Source organism: Neofelis nebulosa, chromosome X (genome assembly GCF_028018385.1).
Source record: "Neofelis nebulosa isolate mNeoNeb1 chromosome X, mNeoNeb1.pri, whole genome shotgun sequence".
Taxonomy (NCBI): domain Eukaryota; kingdom Metazoa; phylum Chordata; class Mammalia; order Carnivora; family Felidae; genus Neofelis; species Neofelis nebulosa.
In genome coordinates, this window is record NC_080800.1 from 41,003,853 (window position 1) to 41,026,435 (window position 22,583).

A 22,583-nucleotide genomic window follows, 5' to 3' on the forward strand; every position below is an offset into this window, starting at 1 on the left:
GTACAAATTAGATAATGATCCTCAATGGCCACCCGAGGGGTCTTTACAATACCAAATCTTAACCGATCTGGACAATTTCTGCCATCGGCTGGGAAAATGGGGAGAAATACCCTACGTCATGGCCTTTTGGGACCTCAGGTCTCGCCCCTACCTATGCTCCTCCTGCCCCTCTGCACGCATGCTCCTTGCCCGCCCACAACCCCCGATGACCCCACCTCACCAACTTCCCTATCTCCGACCCGTTAGAGAATCTAGCCACGCCACCCACCAGCCCTCGCCCACTGGCCCTCGCCCCCCTCCGTACTCCCTACCTCCAGCCGTCCCGCCTTCACCTCCCATATCATCCCGAACTTGTGCTCAGGCCCCTCCCATCGAACAGGCCCCAGCGGCCATCTTGCCTCTCCGAGAGGTGGCAGAACCTGAAGGCCTGGTTCCCGTTCACGTCCCCTTCTCCCTCCAAGACTTATCCGCCATTGAAAAGCAGCTAGGGTCATTCTCGGCTGACCCCACCCAATACATTAAGGAATTCCAATACCTTGCTCAAGCCTGCAGTCTCACATGGCATGACATCCATGTAATCCTCACCCTACCCTCACCCCTAAGGAGAGGGAGCACATCCAGGCCGCAGCCAGAGAACATGCAGACCAAACCCACATGACCGACCCCACTTAGGGGCCGATGCTGTCCTGGCGGCCAACCCCAATTGGAACTACCAACATGCGGGCAATGGTCACCGGCGCGAGGACCAAATGATCCAGTGCCTACTAGCAGAAATGAGGGCAACCTCAAACAAATCAGTAAATTTTAACAAACTTCAAGAAGTAATACAGGACCCCAATGAAAACCCCGCAGCCTTCCTTAGCCGGCTCACAGAGACACTTACCCAGTATACCAGACTGGACCCTACCACCCCCGCCAGGGCCACCGTATTGTCTACCTATTTTATTTCCCAATTAGCCCCTGATATCCAAAAAAACTAAAAAAGGCTGAAGATGGTCCTCAGACCCCCATGGCCGACCTGGTAAAGATGGCCTTTAAAGTTTTTAATGGCCGAGAGGAAGCTCAAGAACAACGACGACAGGCCCGTCTCCAACAAAAGGTACAATTACAGACCCAAGTCTTGGTAGCTGCCCTAAGGCCAGCCACAATAAAGCCCTCTGGACCACAGCCTCCTCCGGGACCTTGCTTTAAATGTGGCCAAGAAGGCCATTGGTCTCATCAGTGTCCCCATCCCAAAAAGCCTACCAGTACATGCCCATTGTGCTAGCAAATGGGCCATTGGAAATCCGATTGTCCTAACCCAAGGGACAACAGACTCGCAACGCCTCCACGTGGCGAGGCTTCACCCGGATTGGACTCTGCCTTCCAACTCCTGGAGACGGAGGATGACGACTGACGAGGCCCAGACTCAGTAACTCCGGTGACCCACGCTGAGCCCAGGGTAAAACTCCAGGTGGCGGGTAAGTCCATCTCCTTTCTGTTGGACACGGGGGCTACCTATTCCGTCCTGCCGAGCTATTCTGGCCCCACCACGCCATCCTCCGTTTCGGTCATGGGCATAAGTGGCACCCCCTCCAATCCCCCATGCACACCGGTACTCACCTGCTGCCTGGATGGCTTCCACTTCTCCCACTCCTTCCTAGTCATCCCCTCCTGCCCCGTCCCCCTGTTGGGCCGAGACATCCTCAATAAATTAGGAACCTCTATACACCTACCAGCTATCTGCCCCTCTCCTTCCCCCACTCATCTCCTACTGGCTGTTATCACAGACCACACAGACCACAGCCTCAACCCACACCCAGACCTCCCAGTAGACCCAATCGTATGGGATACATCCACCCCAACAATTGCCACCCACCACCAACCTGTCCTCATTAAACTCAAAAATCCATCACAATTCCCCTCTAGACCCCAATACCCAATCTCCCACACCCACCGACTAGGCCTAAAGCCCATCATCGATCGCCTACTCAAGGAAGGCCTCCTAATCCCATGTCACTCCCCCTGCAACACCCCGATCTTGCCTGTAAAAAAGCCTAATGGCTCATATAGACTAGCACAAGACCTCCGAATAATCAATGAAGCTGTAATCCCCAGCCACCCAGTAGTGCCCAACCCGTACACCCTCCTCTCCCAAATTCCCCCATCCACAACCCATTTTACAGTGCTTGATCTCAAAGATGCCTTTTTCATCATTCCCCTACATCCCGAATCCCAATTCCTCTTTGCCTTCACATGGCAAGATCCAGTCACCTCTGTGGCCTGCCAACTCACATGGACGGTACTTCCCCAGGGGTTCCATGATAGTCCCCATCTCTTTGGGCAAGCCTTGGCCAGGGATCTCCTCAAATCCCCACTCTCTAGTCACTGTACTCTACTACAATACATAGATGACCTCCTACTATGTGGAACCTCTTTCGACCACACCAAATAAGATATAATCCATATCCTAAACTTCCTGGCTAACCTGGGGTATTGAGTCTCCCCACACAAAGCCCAAATCTGTACTAATACAGTCACGTTCCTGGGATTCTCACTCACACCTACCACCAAGGCCCTAACCCAAGACCGTCTCCAAGCCCTCCAAACCCTGTCCCCACCTACCAATGCAGACGAAATCCTCTCCTTCCTGGGTCTAGTAGGCTTCTTCCGACACTGGATCCCTAACTTTGCTATACACGCAGCTCCCCTATACAAAGCCGCCAAAGAAACCCCCCAAGGCCCACTCTCCAGCCCGGGAGTGGTCGCAAGGGCCTTCCAACGGCTGGTCACATCTCTAGTCACTCAACCGGTCCTTTCCCTCCCCAGTGTTTCAAAGCCTTTCCTCTTATACACAGATGAAAGGGCTGGAATTGCGACAGGGCTCCTAGCCCAACCATGTGGCCCCAAGTTACAAGCTGTCGCCTACCTCTCTAAACGACTGGACCCTTCCATCAGGGGGTGGCAACCCTGCCTTACAGCACTTGCAGCAGCAGCCACCCTAACCCAAGAGGCACTCGAACTCACCCTACACTGCCCCCTAACGGTACTCCCATCGCACCGTCTATCTGATCTCCTTACACATAAGGCCCTGGCACACCTCTCCCCATCACACATACAATTGTTCCATCTGCTCTTTGTTGAAAATCCTGAAATAGCTCTCCAACTCTCCCCCAGACTCAATCCTGCCACCCTACTTCCACAAATCAACACCCTCCAAGCCACTGCACACATACAGCCTGCTATTTGCTTTTTATATGGCCAAACCAACAGTGTATGCTCCCAAACCTCCCCCACCCAATATGGAGAATGCCCCTATAGCTATTGTAACATGCACTGGCTCAACCGAAACTGTTTCACAGGGAAAAAGACTGGTCGCTTCTGCTTACAAGGTAGCAACTTTACCCTTACTATCCCTGATCCATGGGATATCCACTGGCAAACCGGGACAAGGGGCAAACTGTATCAGAACGGCCATCACTCTAACCCCGTCTCCTCTTTAACCATCTATCGAACCTACGAACCCTCAATGGCTCCTTCCCTCTCCAACCTTAAAGATCTTACCCAAACGATCACGGACCAAGAAAACGAGCTCAAAACCCAACTGCAGACACCCCCCACACAACATCCCTTCTCATGGCTTACACTAATCAGACAAGGAACAGTCCTGCTTAACCACTCAGGCTTAACTAACCTGTCACACTGCTTTCTTTGCGCATCCCTCCAGCGGGATCCAGTAATAGCCGTCCCATTACCCACCCCCTTTCTCAACGCCACTAACTCCACCAACCACCCCAGAAGTCAAATCTCCCTACAGGTTCCCATCCTCACTGAGACCCCTCAATACAACACATCTCACCCAACATGCTACTCTTCTTATGCCTCCCCAACTTGCCCCTCCCCCTTGCCTATGCCTAGCCACAATCCCCCCCAAGGGGATTCTATTGGTGCAATGGCACGGCTTATAAACAAATACCCAAAAACACTTCTATCTGTCTCCCAGTCACCATCATCCCCCAACTCACCCTATACGGACAGGAAGCACTCCATCAACTCCTCGAATTCCATCTCCAAAAACGAGCCGTTTTCCTCCCACTAAATGGTCGGACTATCCCTGGCCACCTCCCTACTGGCCGACGGTGTTGGGACCATCTCCCTAATACGCTCCATTAGCTCCTCCGGGGATCTGTCAGACAGGCTCCAAATCGCAATAGAAGCCTCAGGAACCTCCCTAACCGCCTTACAAAGGCAGATCAACTCCCTAGCACAGGTCACTCTACAAAACCGACGAGCCCTAGATCTCCTGACAGCAGAAAAAGGGGGAACATGCCTGTTCCTGAGGGAAGAATGTTTCTACTACCTCAATGAATCAGGCTTAGTTGAAACCAATATAGAACACCTAAAGGAAATCCAAAAAACTCTATCCGCCCACCCAGGATCCTCAGACCCCCTAACCTCCTGGTGGCAATCACCCCTCCTAACTTGGCTCCACACCATAGTCACCCCACTAGTTGCTATCTGTATAATACTTATGCTCTTACCTTGTTTTCTCCGTTTCGTATGGAAACGAATTCATGAAGTTTCCCAGGTTGCATTTCACCAGATGGTGGTCCGGCCATTATCCCGCACTCCAACCTCAGACCCCACATACCATGACGTCGCCCTTACACCCACAGGAAGCAGCCAGATCAGATCCGTCGCCCATTATCACCAATAAGAGGTTAGAATGTTAGGATGTCCCTGGAACCACAGTGGAGGGGACGGCCATCTCGCCAGCGCAACCTAACGGAAAGCCCCGAGCAGCCTGCCAGAACGAACTGAAGGTCAACCAATCACCGAGCGACAGCACGACCTGGCACAAAAAAGGCCCACCCGGACCTAAACCTGGAACCACTGCAGCTTAAAAACCCTACCCCACCACACCCAGGCGCGACTTCCCTGACTCCCCTCTCTCTCTGTCCCCAAGCCACGGAACCTCGCCCGAGATCTTAATTCCCAATAAAGACTTTTGACTGCTAAAATTTTTTAGCTTCTGACTCTTATCTTTACCCTGACCTACGCCTGACCTTAACAACTTTATCCCAATAAATTTGACAACTTAAGTGAAACAGACAAACTCCTTGAAAGACACAAGTTACCAAAGCTCATTCAAGAACAAATAACATGAGGGGGACCTGAGTGGCTCAGTCTATTGAACGCACAACTTCAGCTCAGGTCATGATCTTGCGGTTCGTGGGTTCCAGCCCCACACCAGGCTCTGTGCTGACAGCTCAGAGCCTGGATGGAGCCTGCTTCAGAATCTGTGTCTCCCTCTCTCTCTCTATGCCCCTCCCCTGCTCGTGCTCTGTCTCTCTCTCTCTCTCTCTCTCTCTCTCAAAAACAAACATCAAAAAAAGAAGAAATAATATGAATAAACCAGTAAGTATTTAAAGGAATTGAAATGGTAGCTTAAAACCTTTCCACAAAGAAAACTCCGAGTGCAGTTGACTTCACTGGAGAATTCTACCGGACGTTTAAGAAATAATACCGGCTTCTATACAAATTCTTCGGAAGAGCTGAAGAGGGAGGAAATACTTCCCAACTCACTCTATGACTTCATTATCTTAGTTGTGGTGATGGATTCATGGGTGTGCATGTCAACATTTAGCAGATTGTGCATTACAAAGACATGCAATTTCTTCTGTGTCAATTACACCACAATAAAGGGGTGAAAACAGAAAAATCCGTACTCAGAGACTGTGGTAACTTTCCCAATGCTTACATTAGAAAAGGAAACTATCAAAGCAACGACCTAAGCTTCCACCTTATGAAACTAGAAAAGGAAAGAAATTCAGTTGAAATGAGCAGGGGCACGGAAATAATAGAGATAAAAGCAAGAATGAATAAAATCAAGGTTTCCATTACTGGCCACGGTGGAAGATGTCTACTATAGCCTCTCTCTCCTGCTGATTCTTGCAACTAAAATTTACTCTGGACAAAATTATGTAAAGCCGACTACTTGAGGACTCTGAAAAATAAACGAAAGCAGGCGGACTCTGAGGGTAGAGTCAAAAGGTAGAGAAGCAGCTCATACAGTGAGTTTCCTTTTATTTTTTCTAGTGAATTTCCTTTTTGTCCCTCCCTCATTTTTTTGCAAGATTCTGGTCCCCATGGCATATGAACTTCCCCAGTCCTATGGCTTGTATGCAAGGGCAAGAAAAGCCTCACGCCAAGGCTTTAAGAACTGAACTAAACTAAGATTTAAACCACAGCTCAAGCAAGTCTAACACCTGAGTGACAAACACATGAGACAGACCTGAAGCAGGACGGCAAGGTCTCTGATGACTGCACAAAGACTTATATCACCACTCAAGTCTCAGACCAAGACTTGAATGGTGCATACGTAGGGAAGATCCAAAGAAGCACAGGAAAGGCAGTGAAAACCTAACTGATGAATTAACATCCATAGAAGATGAGACAAAACTGGTGATCCGAATCTAACAGGGTTTATTACATGATAAACAAAGATTAAAAACAACAAAACCATCGCCATTATCTAAGAATCCAAAATTATTCAATATAACAAACAACCAGCAAAATGTGACCAATTCTTCCTAAGGGAAGAGATATTCAACCGATGCCAATCCTGAGATCACTCAGATACTGGAATTATCAAAGACATTTAAGTAAGTATTGTAACTAAGCTCTATGATAAAGGCAAACACACCTGAAATAAATGGCTAAATTTAAAAAATGGATAAATAGAAGTTCTCAAAAGATACAGAAACCGTAAAAAAGAAACTGAAATTTAGAACTAAAAAACACAATTATTTGAAATTAGAACACCAACTCACAGGATGGACTTAGAAGAATGGCAACAACAGAGGCAAGAGTCAATGAACTTGGGTGTTAAACTGACAGAGATGATTCAACCTGCCAACCTACAGAACAGACAATATCCCAAGGCCCAACATTCATGTCATTAGAGTCCTCAAAGGAAGAGAAATTCGTGCAAAAAAAAAGATCTGAATAAAGGTCAAAAAATTTTCCAAATTTGGAGAAAGACATAACAGATTCAAGAAGCCTAGCACACCAGAAACAAGATGAACTCAAAGAAACACCCAGAAACATTACAATCAAATGGCTGGTAAGCAAAGTCAAAAAAAAAAAAAAAAAAAAAAAAAAGCTTTGGGGCACCTGGGGCTCAGTCAGTTGAGCGTCCGACTTTGGCTTAGGTCATGATCTCACCGTTCATGGGTTTGAGCCCCACGTCAGGCTCTGTGCTGACAGCTCAGGGCCTGGAGCCTGCTTCGGATTCTGTGTCTCCCTCTCTCTCTGCTCCTCCCCTGCTTACACTCTGTCTCTCTCTCAAAAATAAATAAATATTTAAAAAAATTTTTTAAAAATCTTGAAAAACAAGCACACCGTATATAAGGAAACAGTGATTCAAATGACTGTAAAGTTGTCATCAGAAACAATGGAGGCCAGAAGATAACGGAACATCTTAAAAATACCAAAGATGAAGAACTGTCAACCCAGAATTTTAAATACAGCAAAAATTTCTTTTAGGAATGAAAATGAGGGGTGCGTGGGTGGTCCAGTCGGCGAAGCTTCTGACTCTTGGTTTCAGCTGAGGTCATGATCTCACGGTTTGTGGGATCGAGACCCAGGTCGGGCTGTGTGCTGACAGCACGGAGCCTGCTTGGAATTCACCCCCTCCCTCTCTCACTGCCTCTCCCCTGCTTGTGCGCACACGCTCTCTCTCTCTCAAAATAAACAAATAAACTTAAAAAAAGAATGAAGATGAAATTTAAAAACTCACAGAAGGAAAACTAAGAGATATTGTCACCAATAGACTCGTTCTAAGAGAAATGATACAGAATCTTCAGAGTGAAGGGAAATAGTATCAGAGGGAAGCACAGAACTTCAGGAATAAAGAGCAGCAGAAATGGTAAAATATCTGGGTAAATATAAGATTATTTTTCTCCTTTTGAATTAAGATATGAATGGTAGTTGACAGCAAAAATTATAACACTGTCTGGGGGGAGTTAAAACGTATGTAGATATAATACATTTGAAAATTATAACATAGGGGCGCCTGGGTGGCTCAGTCGGTTGAGAGTCTGACTTCAGCTCAGGTCATGATCTCACGGTTCGTAGGTTCAAGCCCCGCGTTGGGCTCTGTGCTGACAGCTCAGAGCCTGAAGCCTGCTTCACATTCTGTGTCTCCCTCTCTCTGCCCCTCCCCCGCTTGCAGTCTGCCTCTCTTTCTCTCTCAAAAATAAAGAAACATTAAAAAAAAATTTTATATAAAAAAAATAAAACAAGAAGATAGTGACAAAGACTAAATGTTTAAAATAGAATGTTTAGGGGCGCCTGGGTGGCTCAGTTGGTTAAGCGGCCGACTTCGGCTCAGGTCATGATCTCGCGGTCCGTGAGTTCGAGCCCCGCGTCGGGCTCTGTGCTGACAGTTCAGAGCCTGGAGCCTGTTTCAGATTCTGTGTCTCCCTCTCTCTGACCCTCCCCTGTTCATGCTCTGTCTCTCCCTGTCTCAAAAATAAATAAAACGTTAAAAAAAAATTAAAAAAAAAATTAAAAAATAAATAAATAAAAAATAAAAAATAAAATAAAATAAAATAGAATGTTTAAATTGCAATTGCACTTCCTACGCAAGACCTGTGCATTCAAAACTACAATATTGCTGAGATGGATGTTAAAAGACCCAAATAAGTTGAGTCATGTTCATCATTCATCATGTTCATGAATTTTTTTTCATGTTTTTACAATTCATCATGTTCATGAATTGTAAGAGTCAATGTTGTTAAGTATTTCAATGATCCACAGACTCAAGGCAGTCCCAGACAAAATCCCTGCAGGCTATTATGTGGAAACTGGTAAGTTGATTCTAAAATTTATATGAAAATATCAAGGACCCAGAATAGCCAAAACATTATGAAAAGGAAGAACAAAGTTGGAAGATTCATACTACCTGATGTGAACACTTAATATCAGGCTACAGGAATTAAGGCAATGTAGTATAGGTATATAGGCCAACGCATATGTGTTCACCTGTTCTCAATAAGAGGGACAAAGTAAATCGATGGAGAAAATATAGTCTTTTCAAAAATGCTGCTGGAACTGAATATGCATATGCAAAGAAAAGAACATTGATCCTTACCTCACACCAGATAAAAAGAATGCTTATCTCATTATGCCCATTGGCCTAAATGTAAGAGCTAAAATTATAAATCTTCCAAAGGAGGAATCATATGAGAAAAATCTGTGCTACCATGGGTTAGACAGAGAATCGTGTAATGGGGCACAAAGGGCATGAACCATAAAAGAACCATAAACTGGACTTTATCAAAATTAAGAATGTCTTCTTTTGAAAGACACTAGTAAGATAAAAACAAGCCACAGCCTGGGAGTAAATACACAGAGAACACATAGCTGATAAAGGACTTGCATCTAGAAAACGTAAAGAGCTCTTACCATTTAATAGCAACAAAAATGGCAAAACATTACCACAGACAGTTTGCCCAAGATGTCCGGATGGCAAGTAAACACATGAAAAGACACTAACCACTAGTTATTGGAGAAATGCAGATTCAAATCACAGTAAGGTGCTCCCTACACATCTACTAAAAAGAAAAACTAACGACACTCAGAATACCAAGTAATGACGAGGATACAAAACACCCAGAATTCTTATGTTGGGGTGGTCAACGAAAATGGTACGGCCATGCTGAGAAGCAGCAGGGTAATATCTTGTGAAGTTAAATATACATTTACCACATGACCAAGCAATACCACTCCAGGTTTTTATCCAAGAATATGAAAACGTGCCCATGCAAACACCTGGATGTGTATGCTCATACCAACTTCTTTCATAATGACCAAAAATTCCAGAAGAATCCAATGTGCATAAACTGCTTAATGAATAAGCAAATATAACATCATTCACCTTCAAAAAGGAACAAGATGCTGATACATGTCAAACACGGATGAAGCTAAGAAGCATTAAGTGAAAGAAGCAAGACCCGTAAGGCAGGCCACTATAAGATGCATTTATAGGACATTCTAGAAAGAATAAAACTAGCAGACTAGAAATGAGAAGAATCCATTTCCAAATCCCAGATTTGGGAGTGAGGAAGACCTTTAATTATACAGAGGCACAAGGATATGCTTTAGGGGAATGAAAAGGTCCAGTATCTTGGTTCCATGACTAAATCTCTGTCAAATCTACAGGACTGTACGCGTAAGAAAGGTAGCTTACGGCATATAAATTATACCTCCATAAATATCACTTAAGAACGGTCATCTCAGCATAAACATATAATGAAAATACATGAAACATATACATGGGGATTATGATAAATGTCACCACATACAATCAAATACCATATGGTGCTACTTATGAATTTTTTTATTAAAATACCTACTAAGCATTATGGACAAACACTACTAAAAAATCATGAATTCTAGTTAATGATATGCCTGCAGAAGTATTCAGAGGTGAAGTGTCCAGATCTCAGAAACTTAGCAGGAAACACATCACAAAAAGCATTCAACACAAACATAGTTAATGACAGCCTGGGAAAGTATTCAGGGGTGAAATGTACTGGTCTCTGAAAGTTACCAGGAAACACATCACAAAAAGAAAGGGGGCTGATAGGGGCACCTCGGTGGCTCAGTCAGTTAAGAGACCCACTTCAGCTCAGGTCATGATCTCACTGTCCGTGAGTTGGAACCCCGCGTCAGGCTCTGTGCTGACAGCTCAGAGCCTGGAGCCTGCTTCGGATTCTGCGTCTCCCTCTCTCTCTGCCCCTCCCCTGCTCACGCTCTGTCTCTCTCTGTCTCAACAATAAATAAAAACATTAAAAAGAAAGAAAGGGGGCTGATGGGAGGACAGAGGAATTAGGACACATAGAGATATGAGAAAAAGCAAACAGAGCAAAATGTTCGCTGTAGAACCTAGGTGGAATTCTATGGGTATCCAAACTATGATTCTTTCACTTGTTCAGTGTGTGCATTTTCATGATAAGATGTCAGGAAGAAAGCTAGAAAAGAACAGCAAAATAAACACAAAGTAAATAAAGGTAGAAGGAGAAGGAAAAAGAAAACAAAAGACAGGGAAAACGAAGAAACGCAAAGACTTTTCTGGGAAAAGCTCAACCACCATCAATGAAGTTCAGACTTCACGCCACTACCTGGGACTGGACAACCCTGATGACCACTGTGAGGCTACTCTGCAGACTAACGGTTCCTAGAAGATTGCTATATCTCGGCACAAGCAGAGAAGTTATGGGACCTGCCAGAAATTTCCTCCAAGGCCCAGGGAATGTGCAGTCCCAGAGCAGCCTGAGGTCTGGGGGAATGAGGGAAGAAGGGCAAAATGCCCAGCAGTGAGTCCACACGCCCCGCCTTCCGTCCCAACGGATCCCAGGCTCCGGGGGAGGCCTGGCCGTGTGTCCCCGTGCCCCTAGACCCCTCTCCGGGGATGGTTAAACTGTGGATCTTAACTAGACATGGAGTCAGATCTACCTGGAGTGTCGCTCAAAACACACAGAACCAGGCCCACCCCAGGCTTTCTGAAAACATTTCCACCGGGAGGGACCACCTCGTGGGGTACCCTGAGGGGTCCACAGGCCACTAGGTGACACACGTCTGGTTAACCATGACTGTAATAAAAACTGTTTTCCATGCACAACAGTGACAACAGTGATGACATTTACTGAGAGCTTCCACGGGGCCAGGCTTACGTTCACCCACTCCTTCAATTCGGACCGTCCCGGAAGTTCTAGCATCAGCCGCCTCCACAAACAGGCAATGAGACTCTGGGGCCAGTGTGTGGAGGGAGGGACGGCCAGTGAGCGAAGAAGCCAGAATCTGAACCCCGCCTGTGAGCTCCAAAGCCTAGGTTCTTGACTACTGGGCTGTGGATGAGCCCCGAACCCCCTTCCTCTGCCCTCGTCCCAAACAAACCGTATCTGCCGAACGTGCCCCCAGCCTCACAGCTGGACAGATAAGATGTAGGCGCTCTCCCAGGGGTCTGTGCTCTCGGCAGAGGATAAGCCACCCCCACAGAGCGAGGTTTGAAGAAGTTACCTGCTGGAGTGCAAACACAGCAGCTGAGACTACCACCTCCCCTTCCGCACGGAACCCGCACAGCAACTACCAACAGCACCCAGCTTCGTACAGAGCTGGGACCCGCAGGCCGAGGTGTAACCGAGCTCCATCCTGAGTGTTCAGAGGGGTGGGGGTGGGGGGGGGCAAAATAGAAACCGCCAGAAATGCAGGTGTGGAGGTATGCCCGGGCCCAGGAGGTGCCACCAGCAGAATTACAGACACGAACCTGAGAAGAGGCAGCCCTTGGGGGTGAGAGGGGGAATGCGCCGGAGGACCCCGTGTCCCGCACTGCGCCGCACCTACAGTGCACGAGCGGACGGTTACCCTAACATAATACAGTTCCGAACCCGAGGGAGCGGGGACCCCAAGAGGGGGCCGCGCCTCTGAGTGTGGGCCTCCTCCTTCCAGGGCACCGCTGCGCCGACAGCTAGACATTTTGATTCCTGGAAACGTGGCAGGTAGGAAAAAGCACGCCGCCAGCATAGCAGGAATCCTCACAGATCTCCACAAGGCCGCGGACGTAGGGTAGACTGAGCGAGAAAGCGGAAGGCACACCCCCAAACGGCCGTGGGAGGAGGGAGGGGGTGCAGGCCCCCGAGAGAGACGGCGCACAGCTCAGCCGGCGCGAGCCGCAGGGAAGGCTTCAGGGGAAACAAGGGCGCGGCCAGGCCCGTGGCCGGCGCAGCCGGGGCTCTGCCACCAGTGTCTGAACAGCCGCTGCGGAGCGGATTCACATCTGTGACCCTGAGGTGGACCCCAGCGCGTGACCTTCTGCTTAGGGCCCCGGCTGCTGGTCCACGGAGCACGCGGGGCAGTCCCGGAATCCACGCGCACGCCCTGAAGATGGGCCCACGGACCGGCCGCCGTGCGTGGGCAACAAACGGAGGAAGATCTACATCTGAAGAGTGTGGGGGTCCCACAAGGGGCCCAGAGCAAAACCAACCAAACCAGCCCCCCACCAGACAAGGGCAAGGGCAGCTGTGCCCAGACCTGAGGCAGCGCTCACTGGAGCGAGCCGCCTGGGGAAATGTCCTCTCAGGTTGACCTGTTTTCAGTGAATACAGAGATGACACAGAAGACAGGGGAGTGGGAGGGAAGCATTGATGCGAGCAGGATCCTGACAACAGGCAGGGTCGAGTCAGGTCTGGAAGGGACTGAGGAGCTGAGACGAGAGGACACGGTCGTGGGAAGGTTGACACCGTCCGCACAACCTGAGCACAGACAAGACCATGGTGGCTGCCCGGCCTGGCCTAGCTGAAGGTCACTAGCAAAGCTTTTGGTCCACACCAGCTGCAAGGAACCAGGCGGATTGTTTCCCTGGGGCTGAAGAAGACTACAGGTGTCAATGGAAGGGCCCGCAGGGTGTAAATAAAGAGGAACCCTCACGCCTGCACCCATGTCTTGAGGAAAATGCAAACGCCCAAGAGAGAGGAAATGCCCTGTGAGCTTCCAGAAAGCAGGGGGAGCACACAGGGGGAAGGCTCAGTACTTCCCCAGCCACCGAGGATACTGGGAGCTAGAGAGGGGACCTGAACAAATGGGGTGCACTGCCTGAACCCCAGCAAGAACAAGGAGGCTGCGGGAGGGCGGTCGGTGGGGGCACCGTGTGGATGTGACAGCAGCTCACTTCATTGAACCCAAGTTGTGTCCCCAAGTCTAGGGGCGTCGAGAAGAGCTCCCAGGCGGGCCCCCCACGCCAGGCTCTCACTGACCTACCAGGTCCCCTGGCCTGACTGGCCCGACACCTGCTCACCCGGAGGGTTCCGCGTCGGGGTCTCTCCCTCTGCTGTCCTGGCCTCTCCTCCTTGTCCCAATCTGATGACCACATCGGGTTTGGGAACTAGCTGTCCTGAGGAGGGGAAATGACACAGACTTTGTTATTAACGCCACATGGGTTCCAGAACCGACACCAAACCCTGCCGACCAAAGGTGGTCCGGCCTGGGTGCCTGCCCAGGAGGACAGCTGTGCCCCTCAGTGCACCACACCACAGAGCAGGCGACGGCACAGTGTCCCGTGTGGGGTGCAAACAGGGTTACGACTTCCCAACAGTGAACCTTAGGCCCGAACTCGTCCGGGGCTCCAGACGCCCCTGAGCAGGTACCAGCTAGGTGACACGTGTATGTGTGTGTTCCGGTCACACTGTGGCACAGTCCCTCACCCACGGAGACCAGGTGGCTGTAGTTCTCCAGCATGACGTCCCTGTACAGGTTCTTCTGAGCCGAGTCCAGACATCGCCACTCCTCCAGGGTGAAGTCCACAAACACATCCCGGAAGGTCAAGGACTCCTGCAATGGCACATTCCTCATTAGCCCAGAGGGCTCAGCTGGGGGGACAGACGGGACAGTGTGTCCCATCCTAGGTCTTTCTCTCGTGGTAGAGGTTCAGTATCACCACCATCCCGGGACAGCCCTGACCGATGAGGACAGTAATGCACACAGAGTGTAAAGTCACTTGTGCAGGGTCACACAGCTAGGACACGGGGATGAAAAGACATGCCTTCTGCTTTCCAAACCCACGTGTTAGGGGTTTTTGTAATTAGAAAGAGAGAGAAAGTGTACATGGAAGCAAGCGGGTCAGGAGCAGGGGGGAGAGAGAAAGAGAATCCCAAGCGGACTCTACGCCCAGTGTGGCGCCGACACTCGGCTCGATCTCATGACCCTGAGATCGTGACCACAGCTGAAACCTAGAGAGTGACACTCAACCAACTGAGCCACCCCAGCGCCCCAGCCACATCCATGTTTTTATCTTATTCTTTTTTTAACGTTTTTATTTAGTTTTGAAAACAGAGAGCACGAGTGGTGGAGGGGCAGAGAGGGAGGGAGACACAGAATCTGAAGCAGGTTCCAGGCTCTGAGCTGTCAGCACAGAGCCCGACACGGGGCTCGAACTCATGAGCCGTGAGGGCACGACCTGAGCCAAAGTCAGATGCTTAACGGACTGAGCCACCCACGTGCCCCGACATCCACATTTTTCTTTTTTTTTTTTCCCCGACATCCACATTTTTCAACATGCCACTGCATTGCTCGTCTACACAAATGTTCTTTGCTGCTCCCTACGCTATTTGAGACAGTCCAGTATACGGTGTTTATGTAACTAAAGTTACTTTAACCTTTATAAAGAAACAGATGAGCCATTAAAACGTCTTACCCTGGAAATGCAATATTCCAACTTGTTTACCAAATAGGGACGAGCAGGTAAGTCCCGAGGATGTAAAGATTAATAAAGACAAAAACACACTTTCTGAACAGAAGGAGCTGAGCCTGCCAGAGGGAGAACGACACTTACACACTCATGCATGAAGGGGAGGGCGGGCAGCAGGGTGGGCTCCTGTCCTCTGAGGGCAACGGTGGGGGGAGCAGAGGGAACAGAGAACAGAAATTAGTCAGGTCTGCGTGGGGCTGGCGGAGAAGGCTTCGCAGGGGACGCTGAGCTAGAACAGTTCCAAACACAGCTACTCAGGACTATGAAGCAACAGGAAACATATTCTGGTCTCTCCTCTAGGTGCCCAGTGTGGAGTTCCTAAAACCCTTGTAAATCCGCAAGTGAGAAGAACAGAGGGAGCATCTCTCGTTCCTGTTTTTTTTTTAATTGATGAGTTTTGTTTTATGCCAATTATACGTTGAGAAAATCCCAGCGGCACGGGGGTTGGGAGCTTCCTGGTGGGTGAACATCCACATTCCAGAACAATGCTTGCCAGATCCACAGATCCATATTCGGTGACTCGCGAGCCTCATTTATCTTCTGTAGTATCGTTATCACATTTTTTAAAATTTTTAAATGTTTTTTTTTAATGTTTATTTTGGAGAGAGAGAGAGAGAGAGAGAGAGAGAGAGAGAGAGAGAGAGAGAGACAGAGCACAAGCGGGGAAGGGCAGACAGGGAGGGAGACACCAAATCCGAAGCAGGCCCCAGGCTCTGAGCTGTGCGCACAGAGCCCGATGCGGGGCTCGAACCCATGAACTGTGAGATCATGACCTGAGTGGAAGTCGGACACTCAACCGACTGAGCCACCCAGGCGCCCCAGTATCGTTATCACATTTAAGGTTAAGTGGCTTCGGTCCCCTTTTTTGTGGAATCTGAGTGAGCCCTGGCAGAATTCGCTTCCCCTCTCTAGAACCGGATCACCATGGCAACTGGACTGAAATTGATGAGAGCAATTGGAGTTGTTGAATTTGGTGGACCGGAAGTGCTGAAACTCCAGTCGGGATGTGGCAGTGCCAACTCCAAAAGACCATCAGGTTGTAATCAAGGTCCATGCATGTGGTGTAAACCCAGTGGAAACATAGATTCGTTCTGCTACTCACAGGATAAAACCACTCTTACCCTATACTCCTGGTTCAGACGTGGCTGGGGTAACAGAAGCTGTTGGACGTAACGTATCTACTTTCAAGAAAGGTGACGGAGTTTTCACTCCCAGCACCATCTCTGGGGGCTATGCTGAGTATGCTCTTGCAGCAGACCACACTGTGTACCCACCGCCAGAAAAACTGGACTTTAAACAAGGAGCTGCCATCGGTATCCCATATTTTACTGCTTATCGAGCTCTGCTCCACAGCGCCCGTGTGAAAGCTGGAGGAAGTCTTCGGGTTCACGGGGCTAGTGGAGGAGTTGGATTGGCCGTATGCCAGACTGCCAGAGCTTCTGGTTTAAAGGTTCTGGGCACAGCCGGCTGAAACCTGTAATAGGTTCTCAGTATTCATTGGAGAAGGTGGCCCAGGCTCATGAAAATATCATCCACGGCAGTGGGGCTACAGGGAAGATGATTCTTCTCTTAGAATGATTCAGTCTTTCATGTATTTCCTGTGCGATTAGAAGTTTCCTGCCCCAGTTTTACTTATACTACTTTTGCTCCAAGTAGCATTCATTTGATTTAGTGAGTTTCTTATATTGAAAAACAAGATTTATCTTTAGAGATCTGGGCATTGGAGTACAATTTACTTTATAGTTCACAATATGTTTCATGCCTCCCGCCGACCTCTAATCAAGGAGTCATCATAGTAGGAAACAGAATGTTAGTAGCCATTTGGCATTGGGTACATTACAGAAATTCCTGGTACTTGATCATTAATTCCCTACCTTGGACTAAAGCAAGCTAATTCAAAATAAGACTGCGTGATTTCCGAGCCTACCTGTCCTTGTAAAGGATCTTCAGTTATCTGTTTAGCCCAGAACTATATTGGACTCTGAAGATTTTCTAGACTAAACAAGACCCCTTTTCCAAACTAATCTCATCGGCAAGGTAAACAATGTCCACAGAACTTTGTTTTTTAAAAAATAGTTTCCCGGGTGCCTGGGTGGCTCAGTCGGCTGGGCGTCCGACTTCAGCTCAGGTCACGATCTCGCAGTCCGTGAGTTCGAGCCCCACGTCAGGCTCTGGGCTGATGGCTCAGAGCCTGGAGCCTACTTCTGATTCTGTGTCTCCCTCTCTCTCTGCCCCTCCCCCGTTCATGCTCTCTCTCTGTATCAAAAATAAATAAACGTTAAAAAAAATTAAAAAAAATAAAATAAATAAAATAAAAAAGTTTCCCAGTATTTCCCCAAATATTAGAACATTCACTATGTTAATGGTTGATTACTAATTATCCATATATTCTGTGAAGATAGCAGCCTTATCTTTGTTACAGTGTGACAGTAGGTCCGTAGTCTCTCCAGATAGATATTTCTTGATGATTTGATTTTCAAAGTAGATTTAGAATTATCTGTCTGATGGGAGTCATATATTTTTCTTTAAATGACTAAACAAATTTGACATATTAAGAGTGGGCGGCTTTGTTTCCATAGCATGGTAACTTGCAGTAAATTCTGTAGGAAAATAAAAACTGTTGATCTATTTCATCTTTATGTATATATATATATATATATATATATATATATATATATACATATACATATATGTGCTTAATACACATATATACTTTATATATAATACTTGCCTTACATCATATCTCTCTTACATAGTTCCTAAGGATTAATTCTTAACAGTGTTCTGTGTTGGAAGTCTTTATCTAAACTAAATAAATGCCATCACTGTTAGGGGCAAGGGAAAAAAAAAAGGTTAAGTGGCTTCAAAACATGAATTGGATCCCTTTTCTTCTTGCAACAGCCTGGAAAAGCTGAACACAGAAATGATGTGGTCTTTAACATTTCGTGAAAGTAGTAACTAGTCCAGGATCTGGGACTGCCAGTTTAACGTGTGAGGACCTTTGACCCACAAACCCAACTTCTGGGTGAATTCCCCATCAACACCTGCGCTAATGAGCACACACATACAGAGTCAGCCGAGAGGCTCAGTATAGAACAGGAAAAGAGGGGTAAAAACCCGAATATCCACAGAGAAACAGTTCAAACGATGCATCCGTCCCCCTGCCCAGGAGGTGAAATCATCTGTACGAGTGGATGAGGACCACCACCCGGGATACAAGCAGGTGGGGAGAGCAAGATGGGAGTAGGGCAGGGTGGTGTTCGTGCAACCTCACGCCCAACACCGCATGTGTTCCTGCTTTCAGTGGACGAAACGCACGTAGACGCGTCTACCCCTCGCCATCACCCAACTGTTACCAGCGGGCATCTCTGAGGAGAAACGGGACACCAGGGGGAGAAATAGGGATGTTTCAGCTACCCTCTAATGCACGGTAAAACGCCAAGCATGGATTTCCTTTCGACGTTTTGAACATAACAAAAAAGCCAACAGTGAAGTGGCCATGGAACCGGGGGAAAAGGAGACTCTGTGCTTCAACAAGTATCTCTGAGAAGGAAAAGAAAAAAGCGGGGGGGGGGGGGGGGGGGGGGGCGGTGCATGCCCCAGAGAAAGAAGGAGATGAGAGCACTCCTTTCTTGCTCTCTCGTTTTTTAATTTTTTTTGTTGTGGCGAGGGGAAGGATCGGAGAACCCCAAAGTGGATGACAGCATGGACAGAAAAAAGCCGCAGCGGAGGGGAGTAACGCAATTGTCAAGGGTACAATACGGGTGCCCCAAAGCTGTCTCAAGGTCACTGGACACAAAGTAGGGGGAAATTAGGAACTCACCTGGAATATGGCCATCCTGTTCTGCTCGAGACAAAGGGCAGAGATCTAGGAAGACAGAATTGGGGCATCCAGATCAGTGCATTCAGCCAGGAGAGCATCCCCACCAGCCTGATAATAATCACCCTTGCACCCTGGGGAGGATGGTGTGCAACCATGCCCAGGAGCCCCAGGCCGTTCCCTTGGGCTTTGGATAAGCTCGTGTGGGCTTTGCAGGTGACCTGTGTTTGTGGGCCTCCAAAATACATTGGAATATTATTTCATTTCTTAACCTATTTAAGAGCAGTTTACAAAAAAGGAAGTGCAACGCAATCTCACTCCTTCGGCAATAAGTATGTCCTGAGGAACAGCGGTGATTAAAATGTTGATACTGGTTTTCGCTGATGATTGCAGTCCTCTTGGTTTGTTTACTTGCATTCAAAAAAATTTTTTTTTAGTATTTCTTTTTTGGAGTGAGAGACAGAGCACGAGCAGGGAAGGAGTAGAGAGAGAGGGAGACACAGAATCCGAGCTGTCAGCAGGGAGCCCGACGCGGGGCTCGAACCTACACACCGTGAGATCATGACCTGAGCCAAAGCCGGACGCTTAACCAACTGAGCCACCCTCACATCCCTTGTTAACTTGCATTTTTGACTGTAAATATTATTACTAATAAAATGGAAATGAACAGTGATTACGCTGAGCCCCGAAAGTGACAGACCCTTAGCAGAGTCTGGAGGACAGGGATACCTGGCTGCGGTTTGCAGGAAGGAGACAAACTAGGGCTGAAGAAGGGGCAGAGGGGCAGCCGGGGGCAGGGAGGCAGGTGAGGAGCCCAGCACCGATCGTTCCACAAGGAGCTGGAAACCACTGCCCCTGCCGCCCTGTGCACCCTGCCCTCCAATGGCCGCCCCCACCCAGTTCTGGCCTGTCACTTTCTCCTTTCCCATGATGCCCATTCAACTGCCTGCTCTTCCCGCCTTGGCGGTTTTCTAAAGAAAGTGTCAGCAAGGAGCTTTTGCACAGAGTAGCTGCTGTCACTGCAGCAACCCCCGCGGCGGCCTCGGCACAAGAGAGCTCGGCCCCGTGCAGGTGAACAACTCGGGCTCTCAGGCCCAGGGACAGTGGCACCAAAATGAGGCAGCAGAAACAGCTGACAACATACCTCTGGACCGCTTGCAAATGTTCCCAAGTGAAAAACAAAAACATACGAGAGCTTTCTGTACTTGAGTCAGACTGGAGGGAGAGTCCACATTTCTGCTAGCGGCAGGTGGGAGGTTCTCACTCTGGGGCTCACTCAAATCCAGAAACATCCAATGGCAAAAGCTGTGTGCACAGAAGTGTCAGGAGAGAGTCCTGTGCAGCTGGCAGTGATCCCTGTCAGCCTGATCCGACCCTCACAGGCACCACAGCAGGCCGCCCTCCTCACGGCAGCATTACTCCACCTGTCTGTGCATTTCGTCTCTCTCCCCCAATGGGGTCCAACTTCCCACAGTCACACAGTTGGCATGGTCTCTCTCAGCTGGAGGGACAAAGGCCACTCCAAGTCCAGCTCTTCTTCGACCTGCTGTCCTCTAAGCCTCCACCCTCGGCGCTGGGGTCAGTCTGTCCTGAGAGCCTCCTCCCTCGGCCCTGGGCTCTGGGTCTGTCCTATGAGCCTCCTCCCTCTGTCCTAGGCTCTGGGCTGAGGCTCCTCCTCCTAGGACTCTGATAAGAGCTCTCTTGTTCCTAACGACGCAGGACCAAAGGATCCAGAGACAAACGCATCTCCGTTGGGACCATGGCCACAGCACCGCATCTGTCCCTGAGCCAGGGAACTCACCTTCTGAGGCCTCGACTGGCTCTTCTGTAGACTAGGAAGCCCAGGGGCGGCCGAGCCGGAGCCCGCAGGAGGTGAGCAGTGGTCTCACTGATGCGCCCTGACCCTGGAAACAATGACCGCACAGGAGATGCAGTGAGCAACCTCTCTGAGGCAGTGAAAGTGAGGAAAACCCAGATGGAATACTTTATGGAAGCAGCCACAAGGCCTCGTTTCAGTGTTAAGAGTAAACGCTTAGTAGCAGCCTAACTGTCGCCAGACAAGGAGCTAAGCACTGCGTCATCCCATAAGGGTCCTAGCTGTGGACTCGAACTGATTGCCCGCTCTGTCGCTTGGATTCATTCAGTGAAAAAGTTGAGTGCCTACTGTGGGCCTGTCCAACGTGTTGCAGGTACATCAGTGAACAAAGTAATCAGAGTTCCCCGACCCTGCGGAGCTGTGTTCTAGCAGGGAAGGCACACAGCAAGCACAAAGTTGATACATTTCGGGAACGTTCGTTAGAAACGCATAGGTGCTAGAAGGATCTCCCAGGGTTTTCTAGCCGTGTGACTCTGGACAGGCTGAGCCTTTCTGTTGTTGCTTTCTCGCGATATAATGAAGACAATCGTAGTACCTACTCACAGCCCTCGGGAGGATGACCATGCACCCCAAGGGCGCCTCGCACGTACTAGACACTCAGCAAACGGCCGCTGAACCTGACCCACCGACTCAATGACAGTATCACTGGCTGTCGCCCCCGGCCCGTCGCCCACACTCAGCCCAGGGCCCCGAGGTCGCAGGGGCGCGAACCTATCACCCCCACCTGCCCTCCGGCCCGTGCCTGCTCCGCCTCCCGGTACTTGGCTACCAGAACCCGGCAGCCAGGTCGGATGACGACAAGCGGCGCGACCTCGCGCCGCCCTCGGGTCAGCGGAGCACTTCCGCTCCCGGCGCCCCGCAGCCCGAGGTCGGAGCGCGGCGCACGCGCAGGAGCTGCTTCGGGGGCCTCCACGGCCAATGGCCAAGATGGCGCGAGTCGCGGCCAGTGATTCCGACGGGGTTCGCCTGGGGCACGATGTAGGGACCGGAGCGGGCGACCGTTTTCCGGACGACTCGCACGAGAGGCCGGGGGGCGGCGAGGGGCCGGCGGACGGTCGCAGAGACCCGGGTCCCGCCGCCTCCGAGGCCGAGGCGCCGTCTCCCGCGCCGTCTGCCGCGCACCCTCCATCCCCGGGAGCCGCGCTCTCCGCTGCCTTCAGCTTCTCGGAATGAGAAAGGGTAGTGGGGCCTGCTGCCGTTCTCAGCGGCACATGGGCGCCGCCATCTTGGGGGCGGGGCCTGTCCCTGGGAACCGGGCCTGCCCCAGGGGTCAGAGAGCAGAGGGCGGGCTCCGTCGGGGGAGTGGCCCGGAAGAGCGCTTGGGAGCGGGCGGGGAGGGAGGGCGATGCGCGCAGTGGGAGAAACCCCGATGCCCGAGTCTCCTGAAATAAGTCGTGTTACTCCCAGGGTGCGACCCGGGGCGTCCAGGGAGAGTCTGGTGTTTGCTTTTTGATAACACTGGGTAAAGTAGCCGAGCGTGTTGTTCTCTGTGCCGGCCGGTGTGCCAGCCGGTGGCAGCATGGCCTGCTGAAAAGGCCTGTAAGTGTCTTGAGGAAAGTTTTCTGGTTCCCGCCAGGGTCTGGGGAAAGAGGCCCAAG

General features: G+C 49.6%; 1 protein-coding gene and 1 pseudogene across 9 annotated transcripts in view; one reads left to right on the forward strand and one right to left on the reverse strand.

Annotated features, from left to right (window-relative positions):
- The window catches only part of ZNF674 (zinc finger protein 674), a 50,345-nt gene extending 28,116 nt beyond the window's left edge, over positions 1 to 22,229 (reverse strand). Inside the window, exons 1-6 of one of the 9 annotated variants that reach the window (XM_058714669.1) lie at positions 21,710 to 22,190; positions 20,911 to 21,013; positions 19,113 to 19,157; positions 15,707 to 15,829; positions 14,247 to 14,373; positions 13,841 to 13,936 (exon numbers count right to left, since the gene is read on the reverse strand). In XM_058714669.1, the coding sequence (XP_058570652.1) occupies positions 13,841 to 13,936; positions 14,247 to 14,373; positions 15,707 to 15,829; positions 19,113 to 19,127 (361 nt within the window). In that variant the 5' untranslated portion in view covers positions 19,128 to 19,157; positions 20,911 to 21,013; positions 21,710 to 22,190. The other 8 variants (XM_058714670.1, XM_058714677.1, XM_058714673.1 and 5 more) reach the window with 8 other exon arrangements.
- Positions 16,152 to 16,760, forward strand: LOC131503172 (quinone oxidoreductase-like; annotated as a pseudogene).
- Positions 22,230 to 22,583: the final 354 nt, after the last annotated feature.